The 27,178-nt window shown below is 35.0% G+C and overlaps 1 protein-coding gene across 1 annotated transcript in view; it reads left to right on the top strand.

The window, feature by feature from the left end:
* CRISPLD1 (cysteine rich secretory protein LCCL domain containing 1) overlaps positions 1-23,052 on the top strand; it is a gene marked incomplete at both ends in the record, with an annotated part of 35,481 nt that extends 12,429 nt beyond the window's left edge. The window contains 13 exons of the mRNA XM_079533647.1: positions 7,418-7,536; positions 7,679-7,811; positions 9,371-9,486; positions 10,082-10,182; positions 11,288-11,467; positions 11,561-11,621; positions 11,774-11,840; positions 12,454-12,584; positions 15,381-15,424; positions 15,520-15,592; positions 17,468-17,543; positions 21,142-21,272; positions 23,001-23,052. Of these exons, the coding sequence (XP_079389773.1) occupies positions 7,418-7,536; positions 7,679-7,811; positions 9,371-9,486; positions 10,082-10,182; positions 11,288-11,467; positions 11,561-11,621; positions 11,774-11,840; positions 12,454-12,584; positions 15,381-15,424; positions 15,520-15,592; positions 17,468-17,543; positions 21,142-21,272; positions 23,001-23,052 (1,284 nt within the window). The remainder of the gene's footprint in view (positions 1-7,417; positions 7,537-7,678; positions 7,812-9,370; positions 9,487-10,081; positions 10,183-11,287; positions 11,468-11,560; positions 11,622-11,773; positions 11,841-12,453; positions 12,585-15,380; positions 15,425-15,519; positions 15,593-17,467; positions 17,544-21,141; positions 21,273-23,000) is intronic.
* Between the last annotated feature and the right edge of the window lie 4,126 nt (positions 23,053-27,178).

Genomic DNA, 27,178 nt, shown 5'->3' with positions numbered 1-27,178 from the left:
AAAACGCTTGAGGGAGTCTGCCTTGCAGGATGTTGATCTTGAGTAGAAGCAAACTCTGTATTACCTATGCATGTTTTGTTGTTTTTCTTTTTGTATTTCTGGATTTTACAATTTTTATATCAACAACTGAAGCACAGTGAGCATCTCTAAAATTATGATCAGCTACCATTAATACCTATGCCAAATATTTCTGTTTATTCAACGAAACACAAATAGCACAATTTGTTTCTCTAGAGAATTTTGTATATCTGGATTCATGAATCTGTCCATCACTTGGAACCAGACTAGCAGGAAGTAATTTCCTGTCCAGAATGGAAGGCAGAATGAGGGAAGAACATCATCCTTTGTCTTCATGAGAACCTACCTGTCTGACGCTGGTTGTAGCTGCAGTTCTCAGGAATATGTGTGTATTGAGTGTTCTAGCCATCTGCTATCAGACACAGCTTGGAATGTAAGAGATTAATATCTTTCTAGTTGAGGTTAGGTCCATGAACTGGTAAAATTGGTACATGTCTTGTAAAAGCCATGGACGACGTACATGACTCAGTAAAGTTGAAGAAGTTTATATCTGCAGGACTGTGGTAAGTTAATACCAACAGTTTTCTGTGAAAGCCAGAATTAAGAAGTACTCAATACCTATGTATAATACATGAAAGAGGTAAGAAAATAAGATCTATATAGGTCACTCTGAAAGTAGTGCCTCCTGTTTTTATCTATTATAGTTTCCGTGGAAATAAAGAATGCAATAAAACTATTTGATAGAGCAAATTCTCTGCTACAAAATACTATTTTTCAACATAGTCACCACCATTAGCTAGGCATTTTCACTAGCGATGAATAAAAGCCTATATGATGCGCACAAAAAAATCTGCATCAGCTTAAGTGACCCTTTGTTGCTGTCATCTCTGCTGAAATGCACCACCTACCACCTCACTGTGCTCACATCGACTATTTGGTTTCCATAAATGTTCAGCAAGTGTAATGAATGTCAATGGGTGCAATTTTTTTTCTGCATGAAGGAATCTAATGATGTTCCTTTTGCTTCATATGTAATTCCATGTCAGACACCATTTTGTCTGACTGCTCCTTTGCTGCCATCTGCCAGATGATAACAAAATGTAATGGAATATTGGTGGGAAGATTCAGTTCTACTGTCATACCACCATTGTCCACCTCTGACTTCATGCGCCAACATAATTAAATAGGAAACATTACTTTCAGATCAGCCTTTGTAGGTATTCATATTCTACTTGGTGTACCTCCATATGTTGAGATACTTGAACTAGCTTTGAAATATCTGCATTAACAACATGAGTAATTATTGTATATTTAAACTCAAATGTAGCCTTGATGAAGAAGCAATGTTGAATTGTACTGTAGGTGGATATTTCTTCACGATCTCCTTATCAAAAAAAAAAAAAAAAAAAAAAAAAAAAACCAAACAAAAAACAATAAACCATGCTAGCTATATACACATTATATCCATGCCAGGTAGTTTTCATGTCTGGCTTAGAAATAAGGGATTTAAGTGTTAAAGGTTGAGAAACAAATGAATGAGTCCTTTCTTCTCTGGCACACACAGAGAATTTCCTGAACAGCTGACTGTTCTGAAGTGACTTCATTGTGTAGCATACACATCAGGGAGAAAATAAGACATGGAATTGTTTGTTGCAAAACTAAAATATGAATGCAAGCTTTTTGATACATGATTCATCTCATTGTCTCACAGTATTTTGAAGGTGGAGTTATTTGTTAATTGATCATCTTACCATGTGTTTGAGCATGCTATATAACTGAGAAATCAATCTTTACATAGTCCCAACTATTTGCTATCAGATTTCTGATGATTTTCTCATAAAAAATTCTTATCACTTTTTCATCAGGATTTTCATGATTAAACTTAAAATTAATGTGTTTGAAATGTGTTGAAATTCTGTACTGTTTTTTTTATAAACATTTCTTTTTATACTTCTGTTTAAATTCTGATTTATGACGCAGTTCCCATTAGATACTACCTCAGACATTTTACAAAGGCACTATAATTTGAATTGCTCAAGTTTTACATTTTTTTTCTTTTTCCAGTATTACAAAACTGCACCAAAGCTGTTTTTAAAGAACAGTTGATGACAGAACAAATGATGTTGAAATGTGCATATTTGTATAGATAATGAAAAAAGAAATAGGTTGATTTGCACATGAGCCATAACCTAGAACCTCTTGCCCTTAATTGTGCAAATTCCAATCTGAGGCAATCTCATGCACACATTCTTGGGAAGGATAGAGTTGCCTCCTTAGCTCACATACCATCCTTTTCTGTAGTCAGGAATAACTGCAACAGGCAAAAATATTCAAGGAGCCCAAACTCCTCATTGTTAGAATAGTCTTCTGCATTATACTTCCTGCAAAGACCTTCAGCCCATCTTCTGTTTCAAAGACTATGTCTTTGATGCAGCTAAGGTTGTGGCCTGGAAACTGGAAGGCATGCCTATCTCTGGCTTGGCAAGAAGAGAGGAGTAACATTATTTTATACTATGACTACAGACAAGAAGCAGTTAATGAAAAAAAGAACAAAATTGTTGAAGAAACGTTTGAAGACAGTATCCAATCTCAATCGTACTTTGGAGTTTGGGTGTACATTGGTCAGGAAAATTTGTGATGAATTTAAGTTCTTTATCAAAGACTACTGCAGTGCTCTGGATGTCTGTCATGTATAGCTATCATCAGTTAAAAAAAAATAAAATAACTTATTCATGAACTTGAGGAATTGCTTCAAGCAACTACTACTGACTACCTTGCTGTGAACATGCAAAAATCATTAAGTTAAAATAGCTGCATATAATATTTCAAAATTTGCATGGAGAAAAACAGCAATAATGAAACAATGCAATTCCCTTATCTGCCACTTTTTTCTGAGAGTTGAAAATCATGGAATGGTTTGGTTTGGAAGGGATCTTTAAGATCATGTAGTTCTAACTCCCCCTGCTATAGGCAGGGACACCTCTCATTAGACCAGGTTGCTTAAAGCCACATCTAGCCTGGCCTTGAATGCCTTTAGGGAGAGGGCATCCACAAATTCTCTGGGCAATCTGCTCCAGTGTCTCACCACCCTCACAGTAAATAATTTCTTCCTAAATTCTAGTCTAAATGTACCCTCTTCCAGTTTAAAGCCATTTCCCCTTGTTCTGTTGTTACATGACCTCATAAAAAGTTCCTTCTCATCTTTAGTGTAGGCTCCTTCAGGTAGTAGAAGTCTGCTATAAAGTCTCCCAGACCCTTCTCTTCTCTAGGCTGAAGAGCCTCAATTCTCTCAGCCCGCCCCATAGGGGGAGGTGCTCCAGCCTTCTGATCATCTTCATGGATGATAGTCTTCCCTCTGGATCCACTCCAATAGTTTGGTGTCCTTCTTGTGCTGGGGGCCACCTAAATGAATGCAAGGTGGGATCTCAGGAGAGTAGAGTAGAGGGGCAAAGTCACCCCTCTCAACCTTCTGGCCACGCTTCTCTTGATGCAACCCAGGATATGCTTGGCGTTCTGGCTTGAAAGTGCACATTGGTGGTTCACGTTGAGTCTTTCATCAACTGGCACCCCAAAATTCTTCTCCTCAGTCTTCTCTCAGGCCATTCTTCAACCTGCATTTGTTTTTGGAATTGCCCCAACTCAGATACAGGACTTTGCATTTGGCCTTGTTGAACTTCATGAGGTTGGCATGGGCCCACCTCTCAAGCCTATCCAGGTCCCTCTGGATGGCATCCCTCCCTCTAGCATGTCAACTGCACCACTCAGCTTGATGTCATCTGGAAACTTGCTGAAGGTGCACTTGATCCCACTGTCCATGTCACCTACAAAGATAATAACATTAGTCCCAGCACCAACTCCTGATGAGTGTCGCTCATCACTGGTCTCCACTTGAACACTGAGCTGTTGACCACAACTCTCTTAGTGCAACTATCCAGCCACTTTCTTATCCAACAAGTGGTCCATCCATCAAATCCATTTTTCCTTAATTTGTAATCCTTGCCCTTGACAAGAATCTCATCCAGGACAGTGTCAAATATTTTGCACAAGTCCAGATAGATGATGTTAGTTGCTCTTTTTTTATCCACTGATGATCTAACCTCATTATAAAAAGCCAGAAATTTTGTCAGGCACAATTTGCCCTCAGTGAAGCTATGTTGTTTACCACCAATCACCTCATTTTTATTTTCACAGGCCTAGGAAGAGACTTCAGGAGGATCTGCTCCATGATTTTGCCAGGCACAGATGTGAGACTGACTTACCTGTTGTTCCCTGGATCTTCTTTTTTTTCGCCTTCTTGAAAGTGATTGTTTTCCCTTTTCCAATCTGTGGGAACTTCACCAGACTGCCATGACCTTTCAAATATGATGCATAGAGGCTTGGCAACTTCATGTGGCAATTCCCTCAGAACCCGTGATTGAGTCTCATTGGGTCCCATGGAGTTGTGCACCTTCATGTTCTTTAGATGGTCTTGAACCTGATCTTCACATACAGAGGTCAGATCTTCCTTCTTGCAGTTCTTTCCTTTGCTTTCTGCAACTTGGGTAGTGTGGCTAGAGCCCTTGCTGGTGAGGACTGATGCAAAGAAGTGCACCTCAGCTTTCTCCATATCCCTCGTGACCAGGTCTCTCATTTCCTTTAGGAGAAGCTTACACCACGTCTTCCTTAGCCCTCCTTTAATCACTGATACACTTACAGAATTTTTTCTTGTTTCTTTTTATGTCTCTGGCTAGATTTAATTCTATGTTGATATTAGCTTTCCTAATCTGAACTTTGGCTGCTTGGACAACTTCTTTGTAGTCCTCCCAGGTAACCCGTTCCTGCTTCCACTTTCTAAGGACTTCCTTTTTGGGCCTCTCTTCCCTTCAGGGCTTTATCCCATGTCACTCTGCCCAAGCAGTTCTCTGAAGATTTCCAAGTCTGCTCTCTTGAAGCAAGCTTGCTGCATGCCCTCTTGGATACTAAGGATCTTAAACTCCCATCATTTTGTGGTCACTGCAGCCAAGACTGCCCTTGAGTGTCACATTACTCACCAGCCCATCTTTGTTGATGAGGACAAAGTCCAGCATAGTATGTTTTCTCATAGTTTCTTTTCCACTTAGAAGAGAAAGTTATTATCAACATGTTCCAGGGACCAATTTGATTGCTGTTGCTCTGCTGTGTTGTCCTTTGAACAGATATCGGGGTGGTTAAAGTTCCCCCATGAGAACCATGTTTTATGAACATAAAGCTCCACACAGTTTGGGCAGTGTGCAGCAGACCCCTAATATCATATCTCCTTCCCCTGCCTTCCCTTTAAGTGTAACCCATAAGATCTGTCAGCTCCTTATGAACTTGTTTGAAGGATGCTTTAGAAGAGAATATATTTTGGTGTTCTTAGGTTCATAAGAGTTCTAAGAAAACTTACCTGGCTTTGGAGATAGGAAGTTCCAAGAGTGTGAAAACGCACACACTTGGTCTAACTGAAGTCTTATTTAATTATATATTTCAAGATCCATTTGATAAAACCATTCTTAGCATTGGGGTATGCATTACATCTGGACTTATTCATATTCAGAAATCTAAGTGGTAAAAGATTTTGAGCCAACTTCACTTTGTACACTATATGCAAGGGCAAATTGTACGGCATTTATTTTAAAATGCTGCAGTGTTGCAATTCTGTAGCAGAATGACAAAGCAATTGTACTATTGCTTATAAGAAAATATTGTATATATGGAAGAAATGTGTTAGTCTTTGGATTTTTTGTTTGTTCGGTTGTTTTTTTGGTTTTTTTTTAAGACAATGTAGGAAACAGGACTGTTTATGATAGTGTGACTAGGAGAGGGAAAAGATTTATACAAACTCATAAAAATTTCTGATTTGAGATTAGAACTATGGTTTATGACATTTTAACACCGGTCCAGTCAGACAAATAGAAAATTGCTACTGCATCCTAGAGTTGAGGAGTTTTGTGTCTGTATGTAGGGTAAGAGCATTATTATATCATTATTGTACATTGTTATGTTTAAGAATTCTGTCAAAATAAATGCTGCATTTTGAGAGTCAAAATGTATCTTGTAAATTTTTTACTAATAATAGCAGACAGAATGGAAATGCAGTAGCACTGGAGTCTTCTGAAGAGAACAAAGAATTGATAAACTTGGATTAAATTGAATGATAATAGTCTTTCCATAATCATCTTCTTGCATAACCAAAAGCATATCTTTTGTTAATGACTAATCTAATAAGGTGAAAACTGCATATCAAAATTAATAGAAAAATAAATTATACCACATGGATTTTTTCTGTTATATTTCTGTATTCTTTGGCTGTATTGAGTTCTTTACCTTCAGTCTCTGCCAAAAATTTGTAGACATGACCTACAGTGTCTTCATGGGAATTTGGGTTTGGAAATACTGAATTATTTTTACTTAGATAACACGGTCTAATGAAAAGAAATTAAGTTTGAACATATGATGAAATAATTATGTTTTTATAAGCAATTTTCTTCATTCCTGGGAAATATTTCATTTTTTTAGCCTGGGTATTATTATCAATGAGTCAGATATCTAGAAACTTCTTCTGCAAGTGTCAGTAAATTTAAAAGGCCAATCAGCAGTATGGGTAGTTTGCTTAACAAGGACCACTTTGAGTAAACCCTAGATGAATATGTTAAACATACACAGTATGATTTAATTTTTTTTAAAGATGAGTAAGTTTTAGTGTGCTTTTGAAAGACAGAAACTTACATTTGCCTTTTGGCTACAAACCTGTTCTTCTGTATCTTTTAAAGAAAAGGAGAAAAAAGTGATGCTTTTTATTTAACTTGTCCTAAGCATGCTTCTTACTAACATGAATGCTTGCTTTTCTTACCAACCTAGCCATAAATCAATGTCTGACAATGTTGTTCTGGTTTCCATATTTTCTGTTTGCATTGTGTATTATTTCAATGAAAGCTGATTATAGAAGAGAGAGAGAAAATCACTTTCATTTCGAATAAACTACTGGTTTAGAGGAAATAAAGTCTTATGTTGAAAGCATGTTAGATAATACTCTTTAGGCTAAGAAAAGTGCCTGTTACTAAAAAGAAATCTCACAAGACAGAAAATGCACTTAATTTAGCTTGGAAAGTTGAACTAAGCCTTTCAGTTTCATATTTGTCTTTTATTCACTGCAGAGTGCCTGCACAGGCTTTCTAGAAGGGAAATCTGGGAAGGGATTTAAACTTTTTTCCTCTTTGTGGAAACTTTTCTATTTCTTATATAATAGGCACACATTTGTACTGTCACTTTTTTTCTCAGAAGCTTTAAAAATGAACAATCTTCCTAGCTTTCTTTTGGCTTGCCTTTCTGTTTTAAGGTATATGAGGTACCCATCAAGTATTTCTGAGCAGGTGTCGATTTATTTTATTTCGAATTTCAGACATGGGATACAGAACTGGAGAGATCTGCAGAATCATGGGCTGAAACGTGTCTGTGGGAGCATGGGCCTGCAAGCCTCCTTCCGTCCATTGGACAGAATTTGGGTGCACACTGGGGAAGGTATTTAAGACATTCTTAAATACTGTATTATTATTTTTTTTTTAATCTAAAAGTTGCTTATTACTTTAAGGATATGATAGACTATCAATGACAGAACTTACAGCTGTTTAGTGATCTAATAGACTGCTGCTGACTTTCATAGGTACAGACCTCCAACATTTCATGTCCAAGCATGGTATGATGAAGTGAGAGATTTCACGTATCCACATCCTCATGAATGCAACCCATATTGTCCTTACAAATGCTCTGGCCCTGTTTGTACACATTATACACAGGTAGGTCAGTTTGTGTTTTGTCAGCTATGGAAGGAAATGAGCAATCCTAACCTCCAGTTGGGTCACTGCATGATAAGTAGAACATATTAGTCTTACTATGTGTATGGTGGTACAAAAGCAGGAAAGGAGCTTTTTACTAGACTCTTTAGTTACAAGCATTGGGTAGTGGTATTGTTGAGTAGGGCTGTCATGCAAATCTTTAGATTTCTTCTTCATAAATATCACCTCATTAACTGGGTTAAGGAAAAAGCTCACAATACCCGGTACTAAGTGTGGCTGCTCAGTGCACTTTGCATAATCTTGTTTCTGTGCCAGCTGGCGTGCTGGTACTCCTTTCTGGAATATGCATGCTTAAATGAAAAAAGCTTTCTTAGATGAATTCCTCAGGTCAAATAGCAGTTAAGTACAGTTTATAGCACATTTCTTTAACTTCAGCAAGATTTTGAAATTGAATGAGAACTAATTTACTTTCTGCTCATGAAGTCCAGGCATGTAACTTCAAAATTTATTTATTTATTTTTTTCTGAGAGGAGCCGGTCACGTTTCCAGTAAATGGGAAATACATGATCTTTAGATTATATTAAAATCTACATTTTTTTTTTGATATGTTATTAGAAAACTGCAAAATGCTCAATTTCAAAAAGTTTATTTTCTCTTTGCTTACTATCACCATTTATGATTGTATCTATTTTTTGAAGAGAATTATTCCCATATTTTTGCTTACAATTTCTTTAAAAGTGACTGTTATTACACTTCTCTGCCACAAGCATGACCTATAATATAAATATATACTTCCTTATGTTACTATTTTCTTCACAGTACATATCCTTTTCAACTCCCGAAGTCCTGAAGGAACTACATAGTTAACTTCCCTTAAATTAATTACTGGATTTATTACAAGATTAGCACCTGTTGTTTTTGTCTGCTTTGAACATACCCAACTTTGTCTCTCAGATTATTTTGAGTTCTGCAATAAAAGGTGTTTCAGTAGATGTATAAAGGAGCACAGACATCGTATATTGCAATAACATGGAGGCATATTTGTTTTTTATTTAAAATCTAAGACCTGGATCTTACTGATGTATGACCTTTTTTTTTTTTTTAATAGTTTTATTGTTTGTCACTTTCTCTCATGAGTGACAAGTGTCCATTCTCTCAGTCTAAGCAATCTGAATCTTTCTGCATTCCTAGTTCATGCTGAGAACTCCAAAGCACAGGAACCTGAGTAGAAAACATTGAATTACAATAAGTCATCTTAGTTTCAAGGATCAGTTCTTCAGATAATGTGCTGAAAACATTTTCTGCAGTTTCAAATACATGCTTAGAACATCTATTTAAAATAAACAGCATGTATGTTCTATCAATGTAAAGCTTTACTTTCTAATGAAAAAGGCCATGAGAGGCCTTTAGTCAGTTTTAGCTGGGTTGCTTCAACCCATATATAACAGAACAGAATACAGCATCTCTTGTGATTTGAATTCTGTATGTTGAAGTTATGTTTTCATGTTAGCTAGCTTTGATTTCCACATGTCTTTCTCTCTCTTTTTTTTTTTTCATAGGTTGTTTGGGCTACAAGTAGCAGAATAGGTTGTGCAATTAATTTGTGTCATAACATGAACATCTGGGGACAGATTTGGCCAAAAGCTGTCTATCTTGTATGCAATTATTCTCCTAAGTAAGTTATCTGACACCCAAAAATATCTCGAATGGGGGGAAATACTTTGTAGTAATCCAGGAAATAATCCAGAAGGAAATCAGTCTGAGTTTTATATTTTTTTGTACTGTTACAAAGTAGAGCATTGTTCCCAGTGCAGCCTTGGCAGCACAAATACTGTTGTGATTTTCTAGATCTTTGGTTTTCTGGCCTTCAATATTGAGTGACTTTTTTTTTGTAAAACAAATATATCTTCCCATCCTGACCTTAAAGAATGTGTAACATGAAGTTGATGTTTGAGATCACATCCCATAAGTTATTCCATTTAGGGGAGTGGAGCCTGTTCTCATGTAATTGAAGAATTTAGATTTACATTGGTAGGCCAATATAGAATACACACACACACACATTAGAGCAGCTAATGGCACTACTTCTAATATTTTTGGTGTACTTCTAAATGACTTACAGCATGTTCAATTTACTGAAGCAATGCTATGGTCTATGTTAATATTAGATTTCATCACGTATTTGTCAACATATAAAATGATGCTTATTATTAATATATTAATTTATTATGGCATATTTTACTAACTGTTTTGTTTTGTTTTGCTTGAAGAGGTAACTGGTGGGGTCATGCTCCTTATAAGCCTGGCCGTCCTTGTTCTGCATGTCCCCCTAGTTTTGGAGGAGGTTGCAGAGAAAATCTTTGTTACAGAGGTACGTAGGATTTTAGCAGTACAGCTATAACTGGGCAAAGAAATGTAACCTTTTGCTTTATTTTCTCATTATGTTTTAAGTTAATAGAATATAATATATTATGCATTAATCAGTAGTCAAAGACATAGTGGGGGTCTGCTTTCCCATACTGAATGAGATTATATACTATGTATGGTAGATATGTGGGGCTGAGCATCATGAGAAAGAGTGGAGCGTGCTGCTGATTTAATTGTTGCATGAGAACATTTTCTTAGTTTTAGTACCCAAAATTTAGACTTTTTCTGTATGTTATTCATAGGTCTTTTTGTAAATTGTAGTGAAGTCTGTGCAGTGATTTGTTTAAAGGGAAACATACTAGCTCAGTGACATAGCAATATGCCTTACTATAAGAGAAGATCAAATCAAGAATGAATTAACAATTAAATTTTCAGCTAGTGTGATTATTCGTTTTTTAGAATTGTCATAATTTTGTATATATTGCATTGAATTATAGTACATCATGAAACAAGTGTTTCTTTTTGTTTTGCTCTTTGTGTATATACCTTAGCTGCTTCAGAAAGATACTTTTGAAATCTACTATGTATTCATATGGACCATAAAAGCCCCAGAGTCCAAACACCTTCCTTATGGTTCTTATTTAAGTGAACACTTTAGGTTTAGTATTGAGGATTTCAAAATTATTTACGTTATATGTGTCATATTTTCAGGTGCAATTTTTTAGAAAATCAGATTATTTAATTGCAAACTATTTTTGAATTTGGTAAAATTTTTCACCATCTATATGAATTATTTCCTTTGACCTATTTGTTTTCTGATGGCATAAAGAAGATAGATCAAAAAAGCATTAGGGTCCTTTTCATACCTCATTTGTGCTGCTTTTTCTAGAAAAAATCTACCTTTTGTCAGCATACAAAAGATAATTGAGATTATTATGAAGCTAGAGCTGTTCTCCCTTTGAAAGAATGGAAAGTTTTCCTTGTTTTTTGCTTATACTCAGTGACCATTTTATGAAAACAGAATTGTGTTATGAAAACATGTTAAGAGTTTTACATTCCACAAATACATTTTGTGTGAGAAATCTTTTCTCACTTGCTTTCTGAAATAGAGGGTTCAGAGAGGCCTTATTCTCCTCATGAGCCAGAAGAGGAAACCAATGAGATTGAACGGCAACGATCCAAAGCCCAAGATGCAAAAGCACAAAGCCGACCAAGAACTCATTCACCTTCAGGTTCCACAGGCAGTGAGGACAGTGAGAAAAATGAAGTAATAAGCACACAGCAAATGTGTAAGCAATTTAACTGTTTTTCAAGTGGTCAACAAATTTGGAATTTGGAATATACTATCTAATTTCTGTGAAATTGCTCTTTTCTTGTTTTAGCTCAGATTGTTTCATGTGAAGTAAGGTTAAGAGATCAGTGCAAAGGAACAACTTGCAATAGGTATGGGCAATTTTACAATTGTCATTACATTACAGTTGCGTTACAGATTGTTATTATTCTGAAAGGCTATTCTTCTAAATGTATGTGAACTGGAATACTTTCCCTTTATGTAATCTCAGGTTCTAAGACCAAATTATATTTTATTTTCCTAGGTATGAATGTCCTGCTGGCTGTTTGGATAGCAAAGCCAAAGTTATTGGAAGTGTACATTATGAAATGGTAAATATTTTAAAATAAGATTTTGTACAAATACAATGTTTAATGAAATGTATTTTTTTCTGGAATGCTAGTTAAAATTGCAGTGAGAATAGATTTTGAAGAAAACAGTTTTCAGCCTAAATAAAAGCCTATATCAAACATTTAAAATAGTACCAAACTGAGTTTGCACCTTTGCATTTACTATACATGTGTACTTCCTCCTCTTGCACACAAACAGAATGAAAATTTTCATGCCAAAATGTTGGGGTGCAAATTTGTGAAGATGCAAATTCAGGACAAATATGACAGTCTGTAGGCACAAATTGCTTTGGTAAGACAGATCTACATATGTAAACTTAATATCTTGCTGCATAATTTATCATGTATAACTGAAAAATAGTATAGGAAAAAAAGAGCAAAGGTGAATGAATATATTGTAAATGAGTATATTTTATCTCTGAATAAGGCAAAGTGATTTTTTTCTTCATTTGAAATAATACCTACATAGACCACTTCAAACTTGATAGACTATCTACCAAGTTTTGAATGACGTAATTAAAAAGCTAAATTAAACTGCAATAGAAAGTAGTATTTTTCTCTGACTTGGAATTCCTTCTCAAATTCTGTTTTTCAGCAATCCAGTATTTGTAAAGCTGCCATACATTATGGAATCCTAGACAATGAAGGTGGTTGGGTTGATGTCACAAGGCAAGGAAGAAAAAATTACTTCATCAAATCTTACAGAAATGGCATTCAATCAATTGGGTAAGCTTCCTTAAAATTAAAACACGTGGAACAGTTTTCATTTGTTTTTTCTGTTGTTGCTGTTATTTCATACAAATGTATAACAAGAGTAGCATTTTGCATACTTCTTTTGTCATAAAAAAATGAAAATACTATAAAAGTTTATGTGGATATACAGGTATATTTTGAAACTTTAGCCAGTGTTTAATGGTGTATAGAAAAGTGACAGAATAATTAACTCATTTGTAACTGTACAGAATTACTGTAGAAAAACAGTACATACTGACACTAACATAGATTGCCTTAAAAGTTTTGGACAAAGCTGCTAATTTATTCAGTGTTAGTCCACTTACACAGAAGTGTATGACAGCTAACAAGGCAAAAATTGTCCAAGCTCGTGTTTGGAAGTGATCCTCTTGTGCTGTGCATAGAAACAATACGAACCAAGCAAAAATGCATCTCTTCTTACATTTCTGATAGTTTCATTACAGTTCAGTGACATTTTGCACAAATACTTGTTTCAATATCTGCATTGGCCAGTGATGGGATAATACTGTATGCCGTGGAAACTTCATTTGGACATGAACTACACTGTTCAGGTGCTTGTCCTGAGACTGATGTGTGACGATATATCCAGATACTCCCTGACATGCTAAAAGTAAAATGAGAAAAGTAGTATATAAAACTGAAGTATATAATGCATAATTTTCTATTGGTAGAACAGCACTAATATTAGTATATTGGAATGTAAGATACTAATAGCATCTGGAATCTACACTACATCTTAATATATTCTGGAGAACTGTACAATACTATGTGTAGTTAGTATATGTGTGATAATACTGTACATGTAAGAATGTATGAGTAATATCAAATTGAAAGAACAAGCATTTTGCTGAATTATGTATTTGGTTTGTGTATGAACCTGGTGTAACCAATAGAAGCTGTGCTATGTCTATGTGTTGTGCTAACCAATTGCACATGGTGTAAAATCTGATGTAATTTTTCTCTTCAACAGATTTACATAATCCAGAATACAGAGAAACACTGGCCAGGTAGACTAAGTTCAGTGGCCTAGAATTAGGGCTATCTAGGTAGCAAGCACTTCAGGCATTGACATTTATCTGTTTCTTTGGTCATCAAATGGTCTGAATGCAGTTTAAATTACACCTCCTTAAAAGGATCGTACAGATAATTATTCCTTCATTAAATGTTTTGAGACAAAGAGATAAACAGATCATAAGATCACAGAATGGCTTGGATTGGAAGGGAAATCAAAATCATCTGGTTCCAACCCTCAAATCTGTATTGCTTTTGGACTCAGCTCTCCTACAAATGTAGTGGTAATTAAATTTCAGAAAATTTTCAAAGTGGAAGGAATAAATTTCCTATCACTTTATATGTCTGTGTTTCTGCGCTATTTGAGACAAAACCATGAGTGTCATCTATAGAATGTGTTTGGCACTTATTCTCTGAGAATCAGAACACAAAAATGAGGTATTAGTTCTCAGTTTTCTTTTCTATGGACACATATAAGTTGTATCACATCTGAACATTAAAGGATAATTTGTTTTTGGTTTTTGGTTCACATTTTAGAAAAATTATATTAGAGGCCTTATGGATTAAATACTGTTAAACAACCAATACTGTACCTTCCTTTCTACAAGTATATTTCATGAAATTTCTGCTACTGCATGTGTGTACAGATGACATAATTCTTCATTAATGTCCTGCACTGTTTGTGACTTCACACTACAGAGTGAATTTATAAAATACTGCTATATCCAGCATTAGCATAGTAAGTCAGTCCCTAAATTGTAGTCGTTGGTATAAATAGAGAAGATTTACCAAAGTTTCACATCTAGTAAATGTCCCTTCTGTGAGGTTATGATGCAAATTCTGTATTAGTTGATTTCTCAGTTTTGTAAGACACCTGTTTACAATAAAATGACAGTACTACCTGAGCAGGATTTCTCTAGTTAATGGATGAAACCTTCAAACAAGAAGACTAGGGAGACCTTGCAGCTATCTCACTGTCTCTAGGTGGATTCTTGCATAAGCTACACATAAATTTGATGAATATTATGAAGTGAAGACAATTTCACTCATAGTGTATAATCCAAAACATAGAAAAAGAAATTTCAGTTTAACATACAGCAAACTTCCCAGTTTTCTTCACTGATTTATATTCAGGCTTGCTAATACAATTTTTTTAATCCATCTGTTCTATTATCAGGGTATAGGCCAACATTTTAAACCATATGTCTACTAGTTAATCAACAATAGAATACAGTGAACTGTTCCTGTATCAGTGTTTGGCAATGCTAGGGCAACCAAAGTATGAGCTAACTTAATGAAAACAAATTGAAAGGCAGTAAAGGACCAAATATGGAATTGGTAGACTATGCAATGACATGAACTAATCCAAGCAAACAAGTGAATGATCCCTTATTGTAAATGAATGTTTCTGAAAAATTCTTAACCATAGTTTTTGTTTAATATATTTTGACAGACAAAGAGTTTGCATAATTTGCACTTAGCACGCATAGTCTCTAAGCAAACTAAGTTACTGAAAGAGTTTAACATGCATTCTTGGTTTCCAATTAGATTTACTTAGAGTACGAACTAAATGTGCCGCTCTAACAAATAGATTCACATTTGGGTAGGGTGGGTTTAATGAGTAAAAATTGACTGAGGACAATGTCTTAAGTTTATTTTTAGGTTTACGTATGAAAGTTCTCCTAACTAAAAAGACATAGAAGACTGGAAACGTTAAGAGATGTTATTTACTGACTATTTCTGTTATATCTTCTTCAGAAAATACCAATCTGCTAATTCCTTCACAGTCTCTAAAGTAACAGGTTAGCATTTTTTTTTTTTTTTATGAACTCATTTATTTTAAACTATGATTTTCCAAATAGCACAAACTTATTTGTTCCTATTTTACTTTTTCCAGTTCAAGCTATCACCTGTGAAACAACAGTGGAACAATTGTGCCCATTTCAAAAACCAACTTCACACTGTCCAAGGTAAAATTCTTTGGATCTTTTATTAATACAAAATGCTACATATTTTATGTCAGATACTGATTATCTATAGTTGACATTAACGAAGGTGACAGCAGTAGATGTGCTAGGCGGAAATGTTTTCCCAATATTTTAGTTTTAGGTCTAAATAAATGGTTGAGTAGCTGAAGGTGATCCATCAGCTGCTTTCATAAGACGAATTTCACTTTCTCCTGTCTGTTCAGATCTTTCTTTCATCTCTTTATCAAATCTTAGTAAATCTTTTGTTAGACTAAAGACTGAAAAGGAAAATCTATTTTTCTTTTTCACTGTTCATTATTAAATCTATGCATCTTGAGCAAAACATACTTTATTTCAATGTAATTGCTTGTAAGGCAGATAAATTAAAAGGAACTGATGCAGATACTTATCACAGAAGTAATCTTTTTTTTTTTTTTTTTTGAGTCCTGGAGGATTCAGTGAGCAAATATATTTGCAAAAATATTGAAGAATATGTTTTTAAGGTAAGGTGTGGTCTGCAGGTCAGCTAACACCTTTCAGTCAAACAGATGCTCCTTTTCTTTGAAGCCTATGTATTAGCTCATCAGTAGAAGCCAATGCCTCAGTATTTTGAGGAAGGAGATCAGTAACACTTCTTAAGACCATAGATGAGTCAAAGGTAAATACGTTATAGCATGATTTACCGCAAGCTAAGCTGGAGATATCCGCAGAAGTACTTTCATAGCAGTCCTAAAGCCAGAACAGGAAGCAAGTACAAAGCCAGAACTGCTAGGAAAACATCCCTTCATGTAGCACTTGGGTCCGTGGACTTGTTTGGTGTTTGGCTATGACTTCTGGCTTCTTAGCTGGAGGATGTGGAGAAGTAAGAGAAGGAGTGGAATGCGGGAATGGACACTCATACTTCTACCTTTATTATTTTTTTCGTAATCAAAAACTGAAACTACCTTAATTAAGAAGAAAATTAGTGTCTAGCTCAAAACAAACAAACAAACAAACAAAAAAACAATCAACAAAAACAGAAAAAAAAACAAAAACAAACAAACAAACCCACACAAGAAGAACTAATTAATTCTGAAGTATCAACTTAAGGAGCTTCTCAACAGTGGTGATACACTTAGGAACCTGTATACGTACTTAACACTATTCTGACAGTGACACTCTATGGCATTGATCGTGCAACCTTGTTTTTCCCTCATGCTCTATCTATAAATCAGGAAGTCTTCAAATGACTCTTTGACATCTTACTTCCTTTAGACAAAAATCTCTCTCACAGCTGCATCAGCTTATTTTGGTGACCCATCTGATAAAACTGATAATAGCATGCTCAAAGGCTGTGGCATATCAAATATCGACAAGGGCATGGATGGAAACATATCCCCTGGAATCTGCTAGGAATCTCATTACCTTCCAGAATTTTCTATTGTACCCAAGGATTTTAAGTGCTGACCCTCATTATAAGTTGCTAATTTTTCATGGCATTAGCACTATAGCAGGCCTTCATTGAAGTATTCATCTCCTGAGAAGATATGCAGCTGTACAGTTCAGATAGGATACTGTAGAAGCAGATAATAATACACTAATGGCTTTATTACTGTATTCAAATATGTAAAATGAAAATATCATAAACTTATCCAAAGAGAAGAAGATCAGAGCTTTGAAGTATGTTTTCAAGTACTTTGTTATGAATTACAAGTTATTTTAGGAATTCTTCTCATTAGTAGTATCAAACGCTCAAAACTGTTAGCCTTCTAGCATCGGTATGGACCTTTGTGTAAGCACCACCAGGCTGATTAATACTCACTAATGTTGATATTGAATATGTTATAATAGTACTCTTTTATCATTCTTCCTAACTGTGCTTTATTTTCAATATTTCAGAGTGTATTGTCCTCACAACTGTATGCAGGCAAATCCACACTACGCTCGAGTCATCGGAACACGAATTTATTCTGATGTAAGTTCTGTGATCTACGCTGCATTAAGAAATGAAATGTAAAGTTCTGTGAAAAGCTATAATGTAAAAATAATGCTAATAGATAAATATTCAGTTTTCTTCCACATGCTAGTTTTTTACACATAATATCAAAAAAAGGCATACATAACAGTCTTTTCAGAAGTTCTTTGTCTTTGAATACTCAGACAATTCAATGGAAATTTTATTAAAAACTCAGTGTAGACTTCAGTCATGGGACTTCTGGACCCATGTTCTCAATTTTTGATCTAAATTCCCATTGATTTGTTCATTATTGACAATGTATACCCATTTAAATCCTTGCACTTTAGATCCTAAGGCAACCATATTTTTTGTCTGACTAACCAAAATTACTCTGAAAATAAATGTCCACGCTATTATTGTTTTGGATATTTCTTATCTTTGTAGATAGCTACATATCTGTACAAGGATTCTGATATATTTGTATAAAGTTTCTCATATTGCATTATTTTAAGAGACTAATGTTGCATTTTCTGTCTGTTTCCTAGTCAACTTTTTTTGTTGCCATATCTTCTGTACATCATGTTTAGTTCCCAAGTGGATAGCCAAAACTAAATGAATATTCTTTTCCATGTACATCCTTTGTCATCTCTCTATGAAGGAGCCAGGAAGTAGTGGCAGAGTTCACATTTTTATCAGTTTGCTGTATGTTATAACTATTTTTTAGCTGGCATCAATAGTAGAATGGCAACTAGCTAGGTTACTTGTGTAACTTGAATCCCTATCTTGAAAACACTTTTGTACTTGCTGACAAAAGTGCTGCCTGTTTGAAAAGCCATTCCTGTTTAGTAAATAACATTGATTTATGCATGTGCAACCTGGTCCTTAATGTGTTTAAGAGATTAAGATTCATTGATGGTTCATTTACTGGAAGACAATTTTCAGTTCAAAGGTTCCAGCCAAATCTTCCCAGTGAGACAGATGAGGCTTTGTTGTGAGAGAAAGACCTGTTTCTGTTTAACTTATACAAGAGGACATCTTACACCATGTGTTTATTTTGCCTGGAAAAATCCTAGGTGGCTTTTGTTAGTATTATGGAATTATGCTTTAAAGATATTAGACATCGTTTCTCATTATTAATCTCCACTGGATAGAAATGTGTACAGCCATACTGCTTTTAGGAAAACATGGACAGAAAAACAGGTAAGAAGCCAGTGACGGGAGTCTTTTTACCAACTTCAAATGTTGCCAGAGTAGGTATAATCACTGAAACTGCTCCTCTAGGTTATTTTTACAGCAGTTTGCATAAGTAGTGGTAAGGTAAATAAATGGACAACTGATGTGGAGAATGCATTTGACCATTTCTGAGTGTCTATCTCTAGTGTGAGGTGAATAGCTGAGCAGAGACGTCCACTCCTCTCCATTTCCAGCTCAGATGTAGACAGATGCATCCTATCTATATTTGTGCAGACGTTTCTATTGATTGTATTGTCATTATATGATTTTCTGCAGGTTTTTTGTTGTTGCTATCACTTTTTATTTTAAAGCTAAGATGATTTTAATTGAAATTTTCACTATCTAATACAATTGTGTATTTTGTACACTATAACTTATGACTGAACTGGTTTCATATTAAATATTTATAGAGAACATCTAACAAGTGTCCTCTTTTTCAGATTTCCTTGTATTCACAGATTTGTCCATAGATACAGGGAATTCATTTATGCACTTATCATAGCAAATGTATTCATACTGTTCTTCCAGTCTGCCAAATATTGTCACTTTGTGACAGACGAATTACAACTGCAGTTGATATAGTCAATGCCTATAAACTTATTTGTGGATGGAGTTTTCACCTAATACTAATCCCTTTGTGTTCTATACCCTCTACTTTTCATACCTTCCATTTGTTTCTCTTATCTTGAGGTAGATATCCCCCTGTATATCAGATATCATACAGTAGCAATCTAATATATAGCTACTACCATAATATGTGTATATAAAGGATGTTGTAACCCTAAAACTAAAGTGACTACTTCTGTTCAGGATATGATGAAAGTCTGGTGGATTTGGGAAGGGAAAAAGTATGAAGGAGTGCACAAATGGCATCACTTCTGACATGCTCAAAAACGCAGCCAGCACTATGGAGAGAAAAACTTTAAACATCTAAACATGCTAAAGCTTCTTTACACGAACACTTTCAAATTGTTACTTTCAAAAATATTGTAACATCTAAAGACAAACTAGTTAACACTGAAGCTAGCAGCATTTGTGTTTGGAATAAGAGTAGGAAAATTATTCTTATCTTAAATTCCTGATTTTATACAGCACTGAGATTACAAAGCATCTACAGGAACAGATATAAATTATTCCAGTTACATCTGGAAGAAATGCAGCTCTTGTTTGAACAGTGGTCTGTGTGACCAGCTATTAATTTATATTGGCTTCAAATTTAAGATTGATTGAGGAGAGACCTTTTGCTGTGAATTTTTTTTTTTTGTTTTTCCACAAAATAGTGTGGTTTTCAATGGAGATTCATTGTAACTGGAACTATGCTTTGCAGCACTTTGTACTGAAGAATACTGGGACCTTCATTCTGCACTATATAAAAAGCTTCATATTTATGGCTATTGATTTAAAATATTTTGAAAGTGATAATATCCTTGAAGGCATAACTTGCAGGTTTAAATCAATTATTTAAGTTAGTGTTTTCAAGATTGTCACTGAACTCTCCTGTAAATATTATCTGTGCTACATAGATTCAGGATAGAAAATTAGTATGTTTCACACAGAAGAAGGTGCTGTTAACTTCACAGAGAGTTTTGCCTGCATAAAATTTGTGACAGAAAAATTCTTCTTCTGAAGCAACTGAAGAGACTTCACATCCCAACTGTATTTCCTCACCCAGAATTAAGGATCTAAAATCATTAGTCTGGCATTAATCAACTATCATATCTAAGGAATTATTTTAGACCTCTTTGTTCTATATGATGCTCATATTATAACTTTAATCTAATTAGATTTAATATTAGCCCATGCTGGACAGAAAAATTGTAATATTCCCTTGAATATGGAGCATTTCACCTCTGTTTGAGGTTATTCAGATGGAGATGGAATTGCTATCCTCTATCCTTCTTACTTTTAGGGTAGGACAAATCTTCCTAGAAACATACGACTACAGTGTGCCTTTGCTACTGTGCTGTTCCACTGTTTGGCTATGACTGGAGATTAAACAGAATCTCCTGAATTATAATAATTCATGGGACATGGGTTTGGTTCTCACTACCTCTCTGCTACTGAAATGAAGGCAAATAGATAGAGCCTATCATTGTGAAAAGCCCAAGAATTTAAACATGTTTCTTGAAGTGAAATAGGCTGAAATAAATGATTTTTGGATCATGCTGTGAATCCTTGCTGAAGAGACAGTGGCTGTACTCCTATAAATTGGCTTTATCTGTATGTAACTGATTTAAGGACTCCAAAGATTAATAAAATCAGTCATGCAATGACTGTAATTATTTTACATTTCCTAAAACTTGGTTTACACATTTTTATTTTTTTCTACTTTTGAAATAATAATAAAAAAAAGAATACTAAACTTCTCCTCATTCTTTCTTAGATATCCAGTATCTGCCGGGCAGCTGTACATGCTGGCGTAGTCCGCAATGAGGGTGGCTATGTTGATGTTATGCCAGTAGACAAAAGAAAGGTGTACATTGCTTCCTTCCAAAATGGCATATTTTCAGAAAGGTACAGAGCTCATTTTCTAATATTACTGTTTACCCTTCACCTTGATAAGATTATAAAGTTTTGCATTATGTCTGTTTGTACCTGGGCCACAGCTAGTAATCAATTAGGGTGATTTACAGAGCTTGCGTAAGAGCTGCAGTGATTTTGGAGAAACTGTGGTACCGGAGCTGCCTGCCTCCTCTAAGCCCATAAATCATTATTCTAAAAAGCTGCTTATGAAAAAAAAAAAAAATAATAACCCTCTTGTTTATTTTTCTGGTTATGTTGCAATAGAATGTTTAATAAAAATGCCTCTGGTTTATTTGGGATTTATTAAAATTAATACCAGTGATCTATTCTTTCTGAGTTAGAGAACAGGCTGGTACTGGTAGCTAGTTGCAGGTTCATTCGCTCACTCTGAAATGGACTTTACAGGTTTATATAGTATCAAACCAATAAGCCTGGACCACAACTGATGCACAGAAGACTTTAAAAGTTTTTTAGTTTCTATTTTGTAACAGTTTTACTGTTTTTATCAGTTTCTCTGAAAGACATAGATGTGTTGTGGAAGTCCTTTTAATTATACTAGTATAGTAGCGAGTTATGTGATGATAACTCATGGCTGTACATAGCAAATAAAATGTAATTCCTGAAGGAGCTCTCCAGGTTCTACAGGAAGAAAAAGATATAACCTTAAGAAAAACTTCCTCAGTCCTGTAAAGCTGTGAATGATTTTTACCTCTGTAAAATCTCAGAAAGTTTCTTTAAAAAACTTGCAAGTTGGAGAAAGATAAAAAATTTTTTCTTATTTTTTTATTACAGTTGTCAGGCAGTCTTGCCCCTTTCTTTCATAAACCTCTGAGCAAACCTAGAAACTTGTAAAATACATATTTCATTTCCTTTGTGAATAATTTCATTTGCATATTCTTTGGCTTTTTCCTGATTATCCTCCAGTTCCCTCAGAAAGAATGCTTCCTCATTGTTTTCTTTTGTTCTCCTTCTAAATTCCCTCACTGGGTAGAAAAGTAGAGAAGTGTTGCAAATTTAGTCATTATTTGTACTTTACCATCTTGCTCAATGTTTTGGAGACCATTCTCATGAAATTTTTATTTTGTGAAACTGAAGAACTGTAATGAAGACCGCAATGCCAATGGAGACAACATGTTTCATTACTCCCTTTTTCATGTTCTCTCCGTTTCCCCTTCTTTCTCAGATGTGCCTCAAATATGTTTTGCAAAAGGGAAAAGCATTGGACCATTAAACATGACAAGTTCTTTCAATTCTCATTACAAAAATATTTATTCTAACAAAATTTCATTGTTTTTGTTTTTGTTTCTTTTGAAGCCAGATATTAATCTCTTCAGAAGGCTATCGGTAGTTTAGATATATTTCCTTTGTTTTTGTAAAATATAAATTCTGCTTAGCAATACATCCATTAAAGTATAAACAATCAACGAGCAAGTGATCTCTTAGATCTGTAAGTTATATCTGAATGTAGGTCTTTAAACAGTCTACGTAAGATGAATGCTTTTGCAAGTTCCCATAAGCTGTTGTTTAACATTTTGCTTCATTAGAGATTTATTCTTTAAACCAGAATCCCTGGTTTCCTTTCCAAAGGAAAATCTAGGATTACTTGAAATTCATATGTTATGAATTGTTCTTAATAAATTTATTGGGAGAGAAAAAATCTGATTTTTTTATAATTTTTGTTACAATTTTTTTTTTTTTTTTTTTTTTTTAATGTTTCAGTTTACAGAATCCTCCGGGAAGCAAGGCATTCAGAGTATTTGCTGTTGTTTGAATCAAGTGAGTGGACTATAAAACAGGCAAGTGAAACCATGGCACTTGGAAGAGAATACTGAAGACCATTTCTTATCATTGCTAAAATTTGTATAAAACTGTAACATTCTTGTACAGAAGATATATACTGCTTCCCACAAAAAAACCTTTAAATTACATATAAATTTTAATGAAAAAAATCTTTAAACATGGGAGAAGAATCCATTTGAAAATTTATATTGATAAATAACAGTATTTTGAATCCTGTGTTAAATATTGCTATATTTTCTTAGCAGTTACTCCTAGACAGCTAATTCAAAACTCATAAATGTTCTGTGTTTTCTTCATCTGAAAATATTATTGTATGGTGCTTTATATATGCCACTAACAGTAACCTTAAAAATAGGGAGGCCTGAGGTTTTATTTCTAATGAACATAAAAGAAGCTATCCCAATAATTCAGTATAACAAATCATGCCTTAAAGTAAAATAAAAATATATATAACTTTTTGATGATTTACAGTAGCATTAGCCATGCAAGCAGAAATGAAGGGCTAGACGGTTTTCCATTTTCACACAAATCATAATCAAATACAATTTTTAAATAAAATAGGAAATACAGAGAAGTCCTTTAGAGAAAACATGTTAGTATATTTTCCTCTAAACAAATATTTCTACAAGAGAGGACCATTCATATTCGCTATTTTTAAAATAAATTTATGAATGCAATGTTTATTGAATGCTGCTAAGCTCTTTAGTTCAAGGTACTGATTCACTATGGCCCAGTCCTTCACATATATTCTCTTATCTTATCGGGGCAGATTGAGAGCGAGATGTATAAAACCTTGAAGGATCTTAGTCTGAAAGTAAATTTTCATATTCAGAAGTGGAGCAACCATAAATTAAGGCATAAACCATCAGATCTGCGGTGCAGTTCTGCATAGATACGCTTTACTTTTACCACGTGACTCATTCGATTTACCTAAATTGGGTTTCAGAAAAAAACATAGAATTGTATGCGTGCATAGTTATTGGCAAGCTCGAGGGCTTAAGCTGTACACGGTATCCGCACACTATACAAAATTATGAGGGTAGATTTTAAGAAAATAGCAAGCTTATTCCTCATGACCTGGCAAATATTCCTGCAGGCCAGGAAGTATAGTGGCGCGGAGCCCTGTGGCAATTGTCATTTGTTGCTTCACCATTTTTTTGAAACTCATTTATGGTGAACAGCCTTGTGCATTAATTTTACCATATTATGGTATATGGAGAACATGTAATGGTGATACTATGTTTCTTTCTATGAAAAGTGTATTGTGCTTTAAGACTGAAAAGCTGTTAAAATTTATTTTTGGTATTTTTTTGTTTCTGTTGTTGAATTTATTTCCTTTCAATTTGTAAACTGATTCATATTCTTCATACTTCAGAATATTATATTCTGCCTTCTGTTTTGCTACATGTACTACCTCATGTAGTTAGACAAGCTTTGTTAGTTTTTTTAATCTGTTTTGAATAAAAATTATTTACTTAGAATTCATTTGATGGCCTTTATTGTTCGACTGTTTCCCTCGCCTCAAGAAGAAGAATTAGCAACCACACAAAGTTTCCTTCTGCTTAACTAATTGTTGCAAGTTATACAACCAAGCAGTAGATGCAGCCTGAAGTTTCAAAAGCTGTAGAGACAGTGTAGGCACACAATTTCTATTAACTACATTGGGAGTTCTCTGAGTAAGTCTTGCAGTATTTTTCAAATTCTAGCCAGGGTATTTGGGAGCAGACTGTTCTGCCATTGCAAAGTGGAACTGTGCCAGAAAGCCAATGTTATAAAAAACAATTTCATAAAACAAAAAACTGCCAGCTTTTTCCATCTCAATCCAGCCCTTTGCTCTTCTGGTAAATGCTTCCGGTGAGAAATATTCCTCATCAGCTCTAGTTGGGAAATCTGTTCAACTGATGAGGGAGATGAAACGTGGTATTGGCAGGGGAGGATGCACTGAAAGAAGCTTTATGTAGATTGCACAGTAATGTCACTAACAATTGCTCAGAAATAAAACCATAGTGCAAATAGGCTTTGACTGTGATGGGGCAACAAGTCACTCAAAGGCTTGAGACAGATTTGCACCAGCATTCTTTAAATAATAACAACAGTTAACATTATCAAAACATAAAATGGAATAAGGCAATTTCTGAAATTAAGGAAAAGCAGACTTGATGGTAAAGATATTTGAAACTACACTGTGGGAAAACAAACACAGTGTACTCGGACAGGAGACATTCATACAGGTTGGCTTCACAGCCCAGCAGCAACCTTGTTGCCACGTGTTACCAGTGCTGCAGGGCTTCGGTGATGAACCAGCTTTCTGCTCTCTGACCAGGCAAACTGCATACCTCTCTTGGGATAAAGCAGAGTCCAGGGTAGAGAGAGGGACACTACAGTCAAACCTTCAGTCATACCCACGCCTTCTTTCCTTTCGCTACTTGAGTTAAGGGGGTCCTAGATGGAAATGCAGCTGGCACACAAAATTTCTGCCTTTTCCTATACTTGTTTTCCTGAACAGATTTGTTTTTTTGGTTGTTTTTTTTTTTTTTTTTTTTTTTTTTTCTGTTTGTGGTGTCTTTTTGTGTTCTGCAAGTCTGCTTTCTGTCCTCTCTCTCCCCTTTGAAGTCAAATCTATGTTTTCTGAGTGTTCCTGTGCAAGGGGTCAGGGATAGATCCACGTCAGTGTAGCAACAAAGAGAGTGTTTTCTGGGGAAAAAAAAAATAAAAATGGGGGCAATCTCTAGTGTATTTAAAGAGTTACAGGGAGCCACTGTTTGAAGAAGAAAGGGAAGTAACTCTCCTCACACCTGTTGCACAAATTTGGGAGCCTGGTTGCTTTTCTGCATGCATTCTAGCCTATTAAAATATAAATCCCCATCTAACTTTGGCCTGTTGAAAATGAGAGAAGTATCTGTTTCCCAGTGGTTGTAAAGTGAAAGCTACATACTTTTATGTTTGTCTGCAACAAAGCTACTATATGCCAGATGATTACAACTAATTTGAATGAGTACCTAGCTGCATTTCAGAGCATATTATAGTATAAGCAAAAAATATAGAAGAAAGTAAGACTTCAAATTCTGAAGAACTGCTCGGTTAACGTATGGGAACTGTTGATCACAGCCTGAACCTCTAATTGACCACCTGAAGCAAGCAACGAGTCATCCACAGGAGCATAGGTGAAGGCAATTCACTTGTGCTACTGGAGGGGGTGGAGCCTGTCTCCACCTCTCCTAGATTCCATTTAAGTGCTGCCACGGAAGAAGGATCTCTTTCTGGAGATTGCTCCTTGTGGAGTCTATTGTGAGTCTACAACCAGCGAGCATTTTCTATTTAGTGTCTTTCTGCTACAATGATTCTAATTAGCTTAACCTCTGTGCACCTATTGATTGTACAGTTAATCAGAGAGTTATAAAATCATGGTATGAAATTTAAAAAGCATAAACAATAAGAAAGCTTAATTCGTGCTATTCGTAAATTGTGGTTTTCTCCCACAAAACATCAGCAAATAGCTGCCATGAGTAATTAACACTGATCCATAACAATACTTTTCTAAAATAATAAACCACTCTCCCCCTAAAAACCCGAGCTGTTATAGTACACCAATATCTGCTATTTATGATTTTCAAAGAATTAAAATATTAAGAAATGTAAACACAATGAATTCAATAGGCCCTTAAAAGCGTTATCTGAGGCAAGGAAAAATGAAACTCATCCTACAATTCTGTGGTATTTCCAATTACAACTTGCAATCTTTTCATAAAAAAACCATCTGAATCATGTGGAGAGGGATCAAATATTCATTAAGCATAGTTCACCTGCCTGATGAAGCAGTGCACATCAGCTGTGGTCTCTGCTATGCTGCATTGATTCCAGATGGAGTGGCTAATTTTATGAACTAAACAGCAATTAGTATGATAGCAAAGTGGTCAGACACAAGTCATTCGAATTTCACCATTTTTGATAAGTGTTTGAGAATAATTAATTTGAGGAAACTTGGAACCCATACTCATGCCAGCAGACTGCTTACAGTACTAGGCAGACATAAACTAGGGATGGTGTGAAGCAGTTCTTAAAAACTTTGTGAATATTGAAATATATTAGAGAGTCTA

This window comes from Tetrao urogallus (assembly GCF_951394365.1).
Source record: "Tetrao urogallus genome assembly, chromosome: 3".
Lineage (NCBI taxonomy): Eukaryota > Metazoa > Chordata > Aves > Galliformes > Phasianidae > Tetrao > Tetrao urogallus.
Note: the sequence above shows the minus strand (reverse complement) of the source record. Positions and strands in the feature narration are given on the sequence as shown.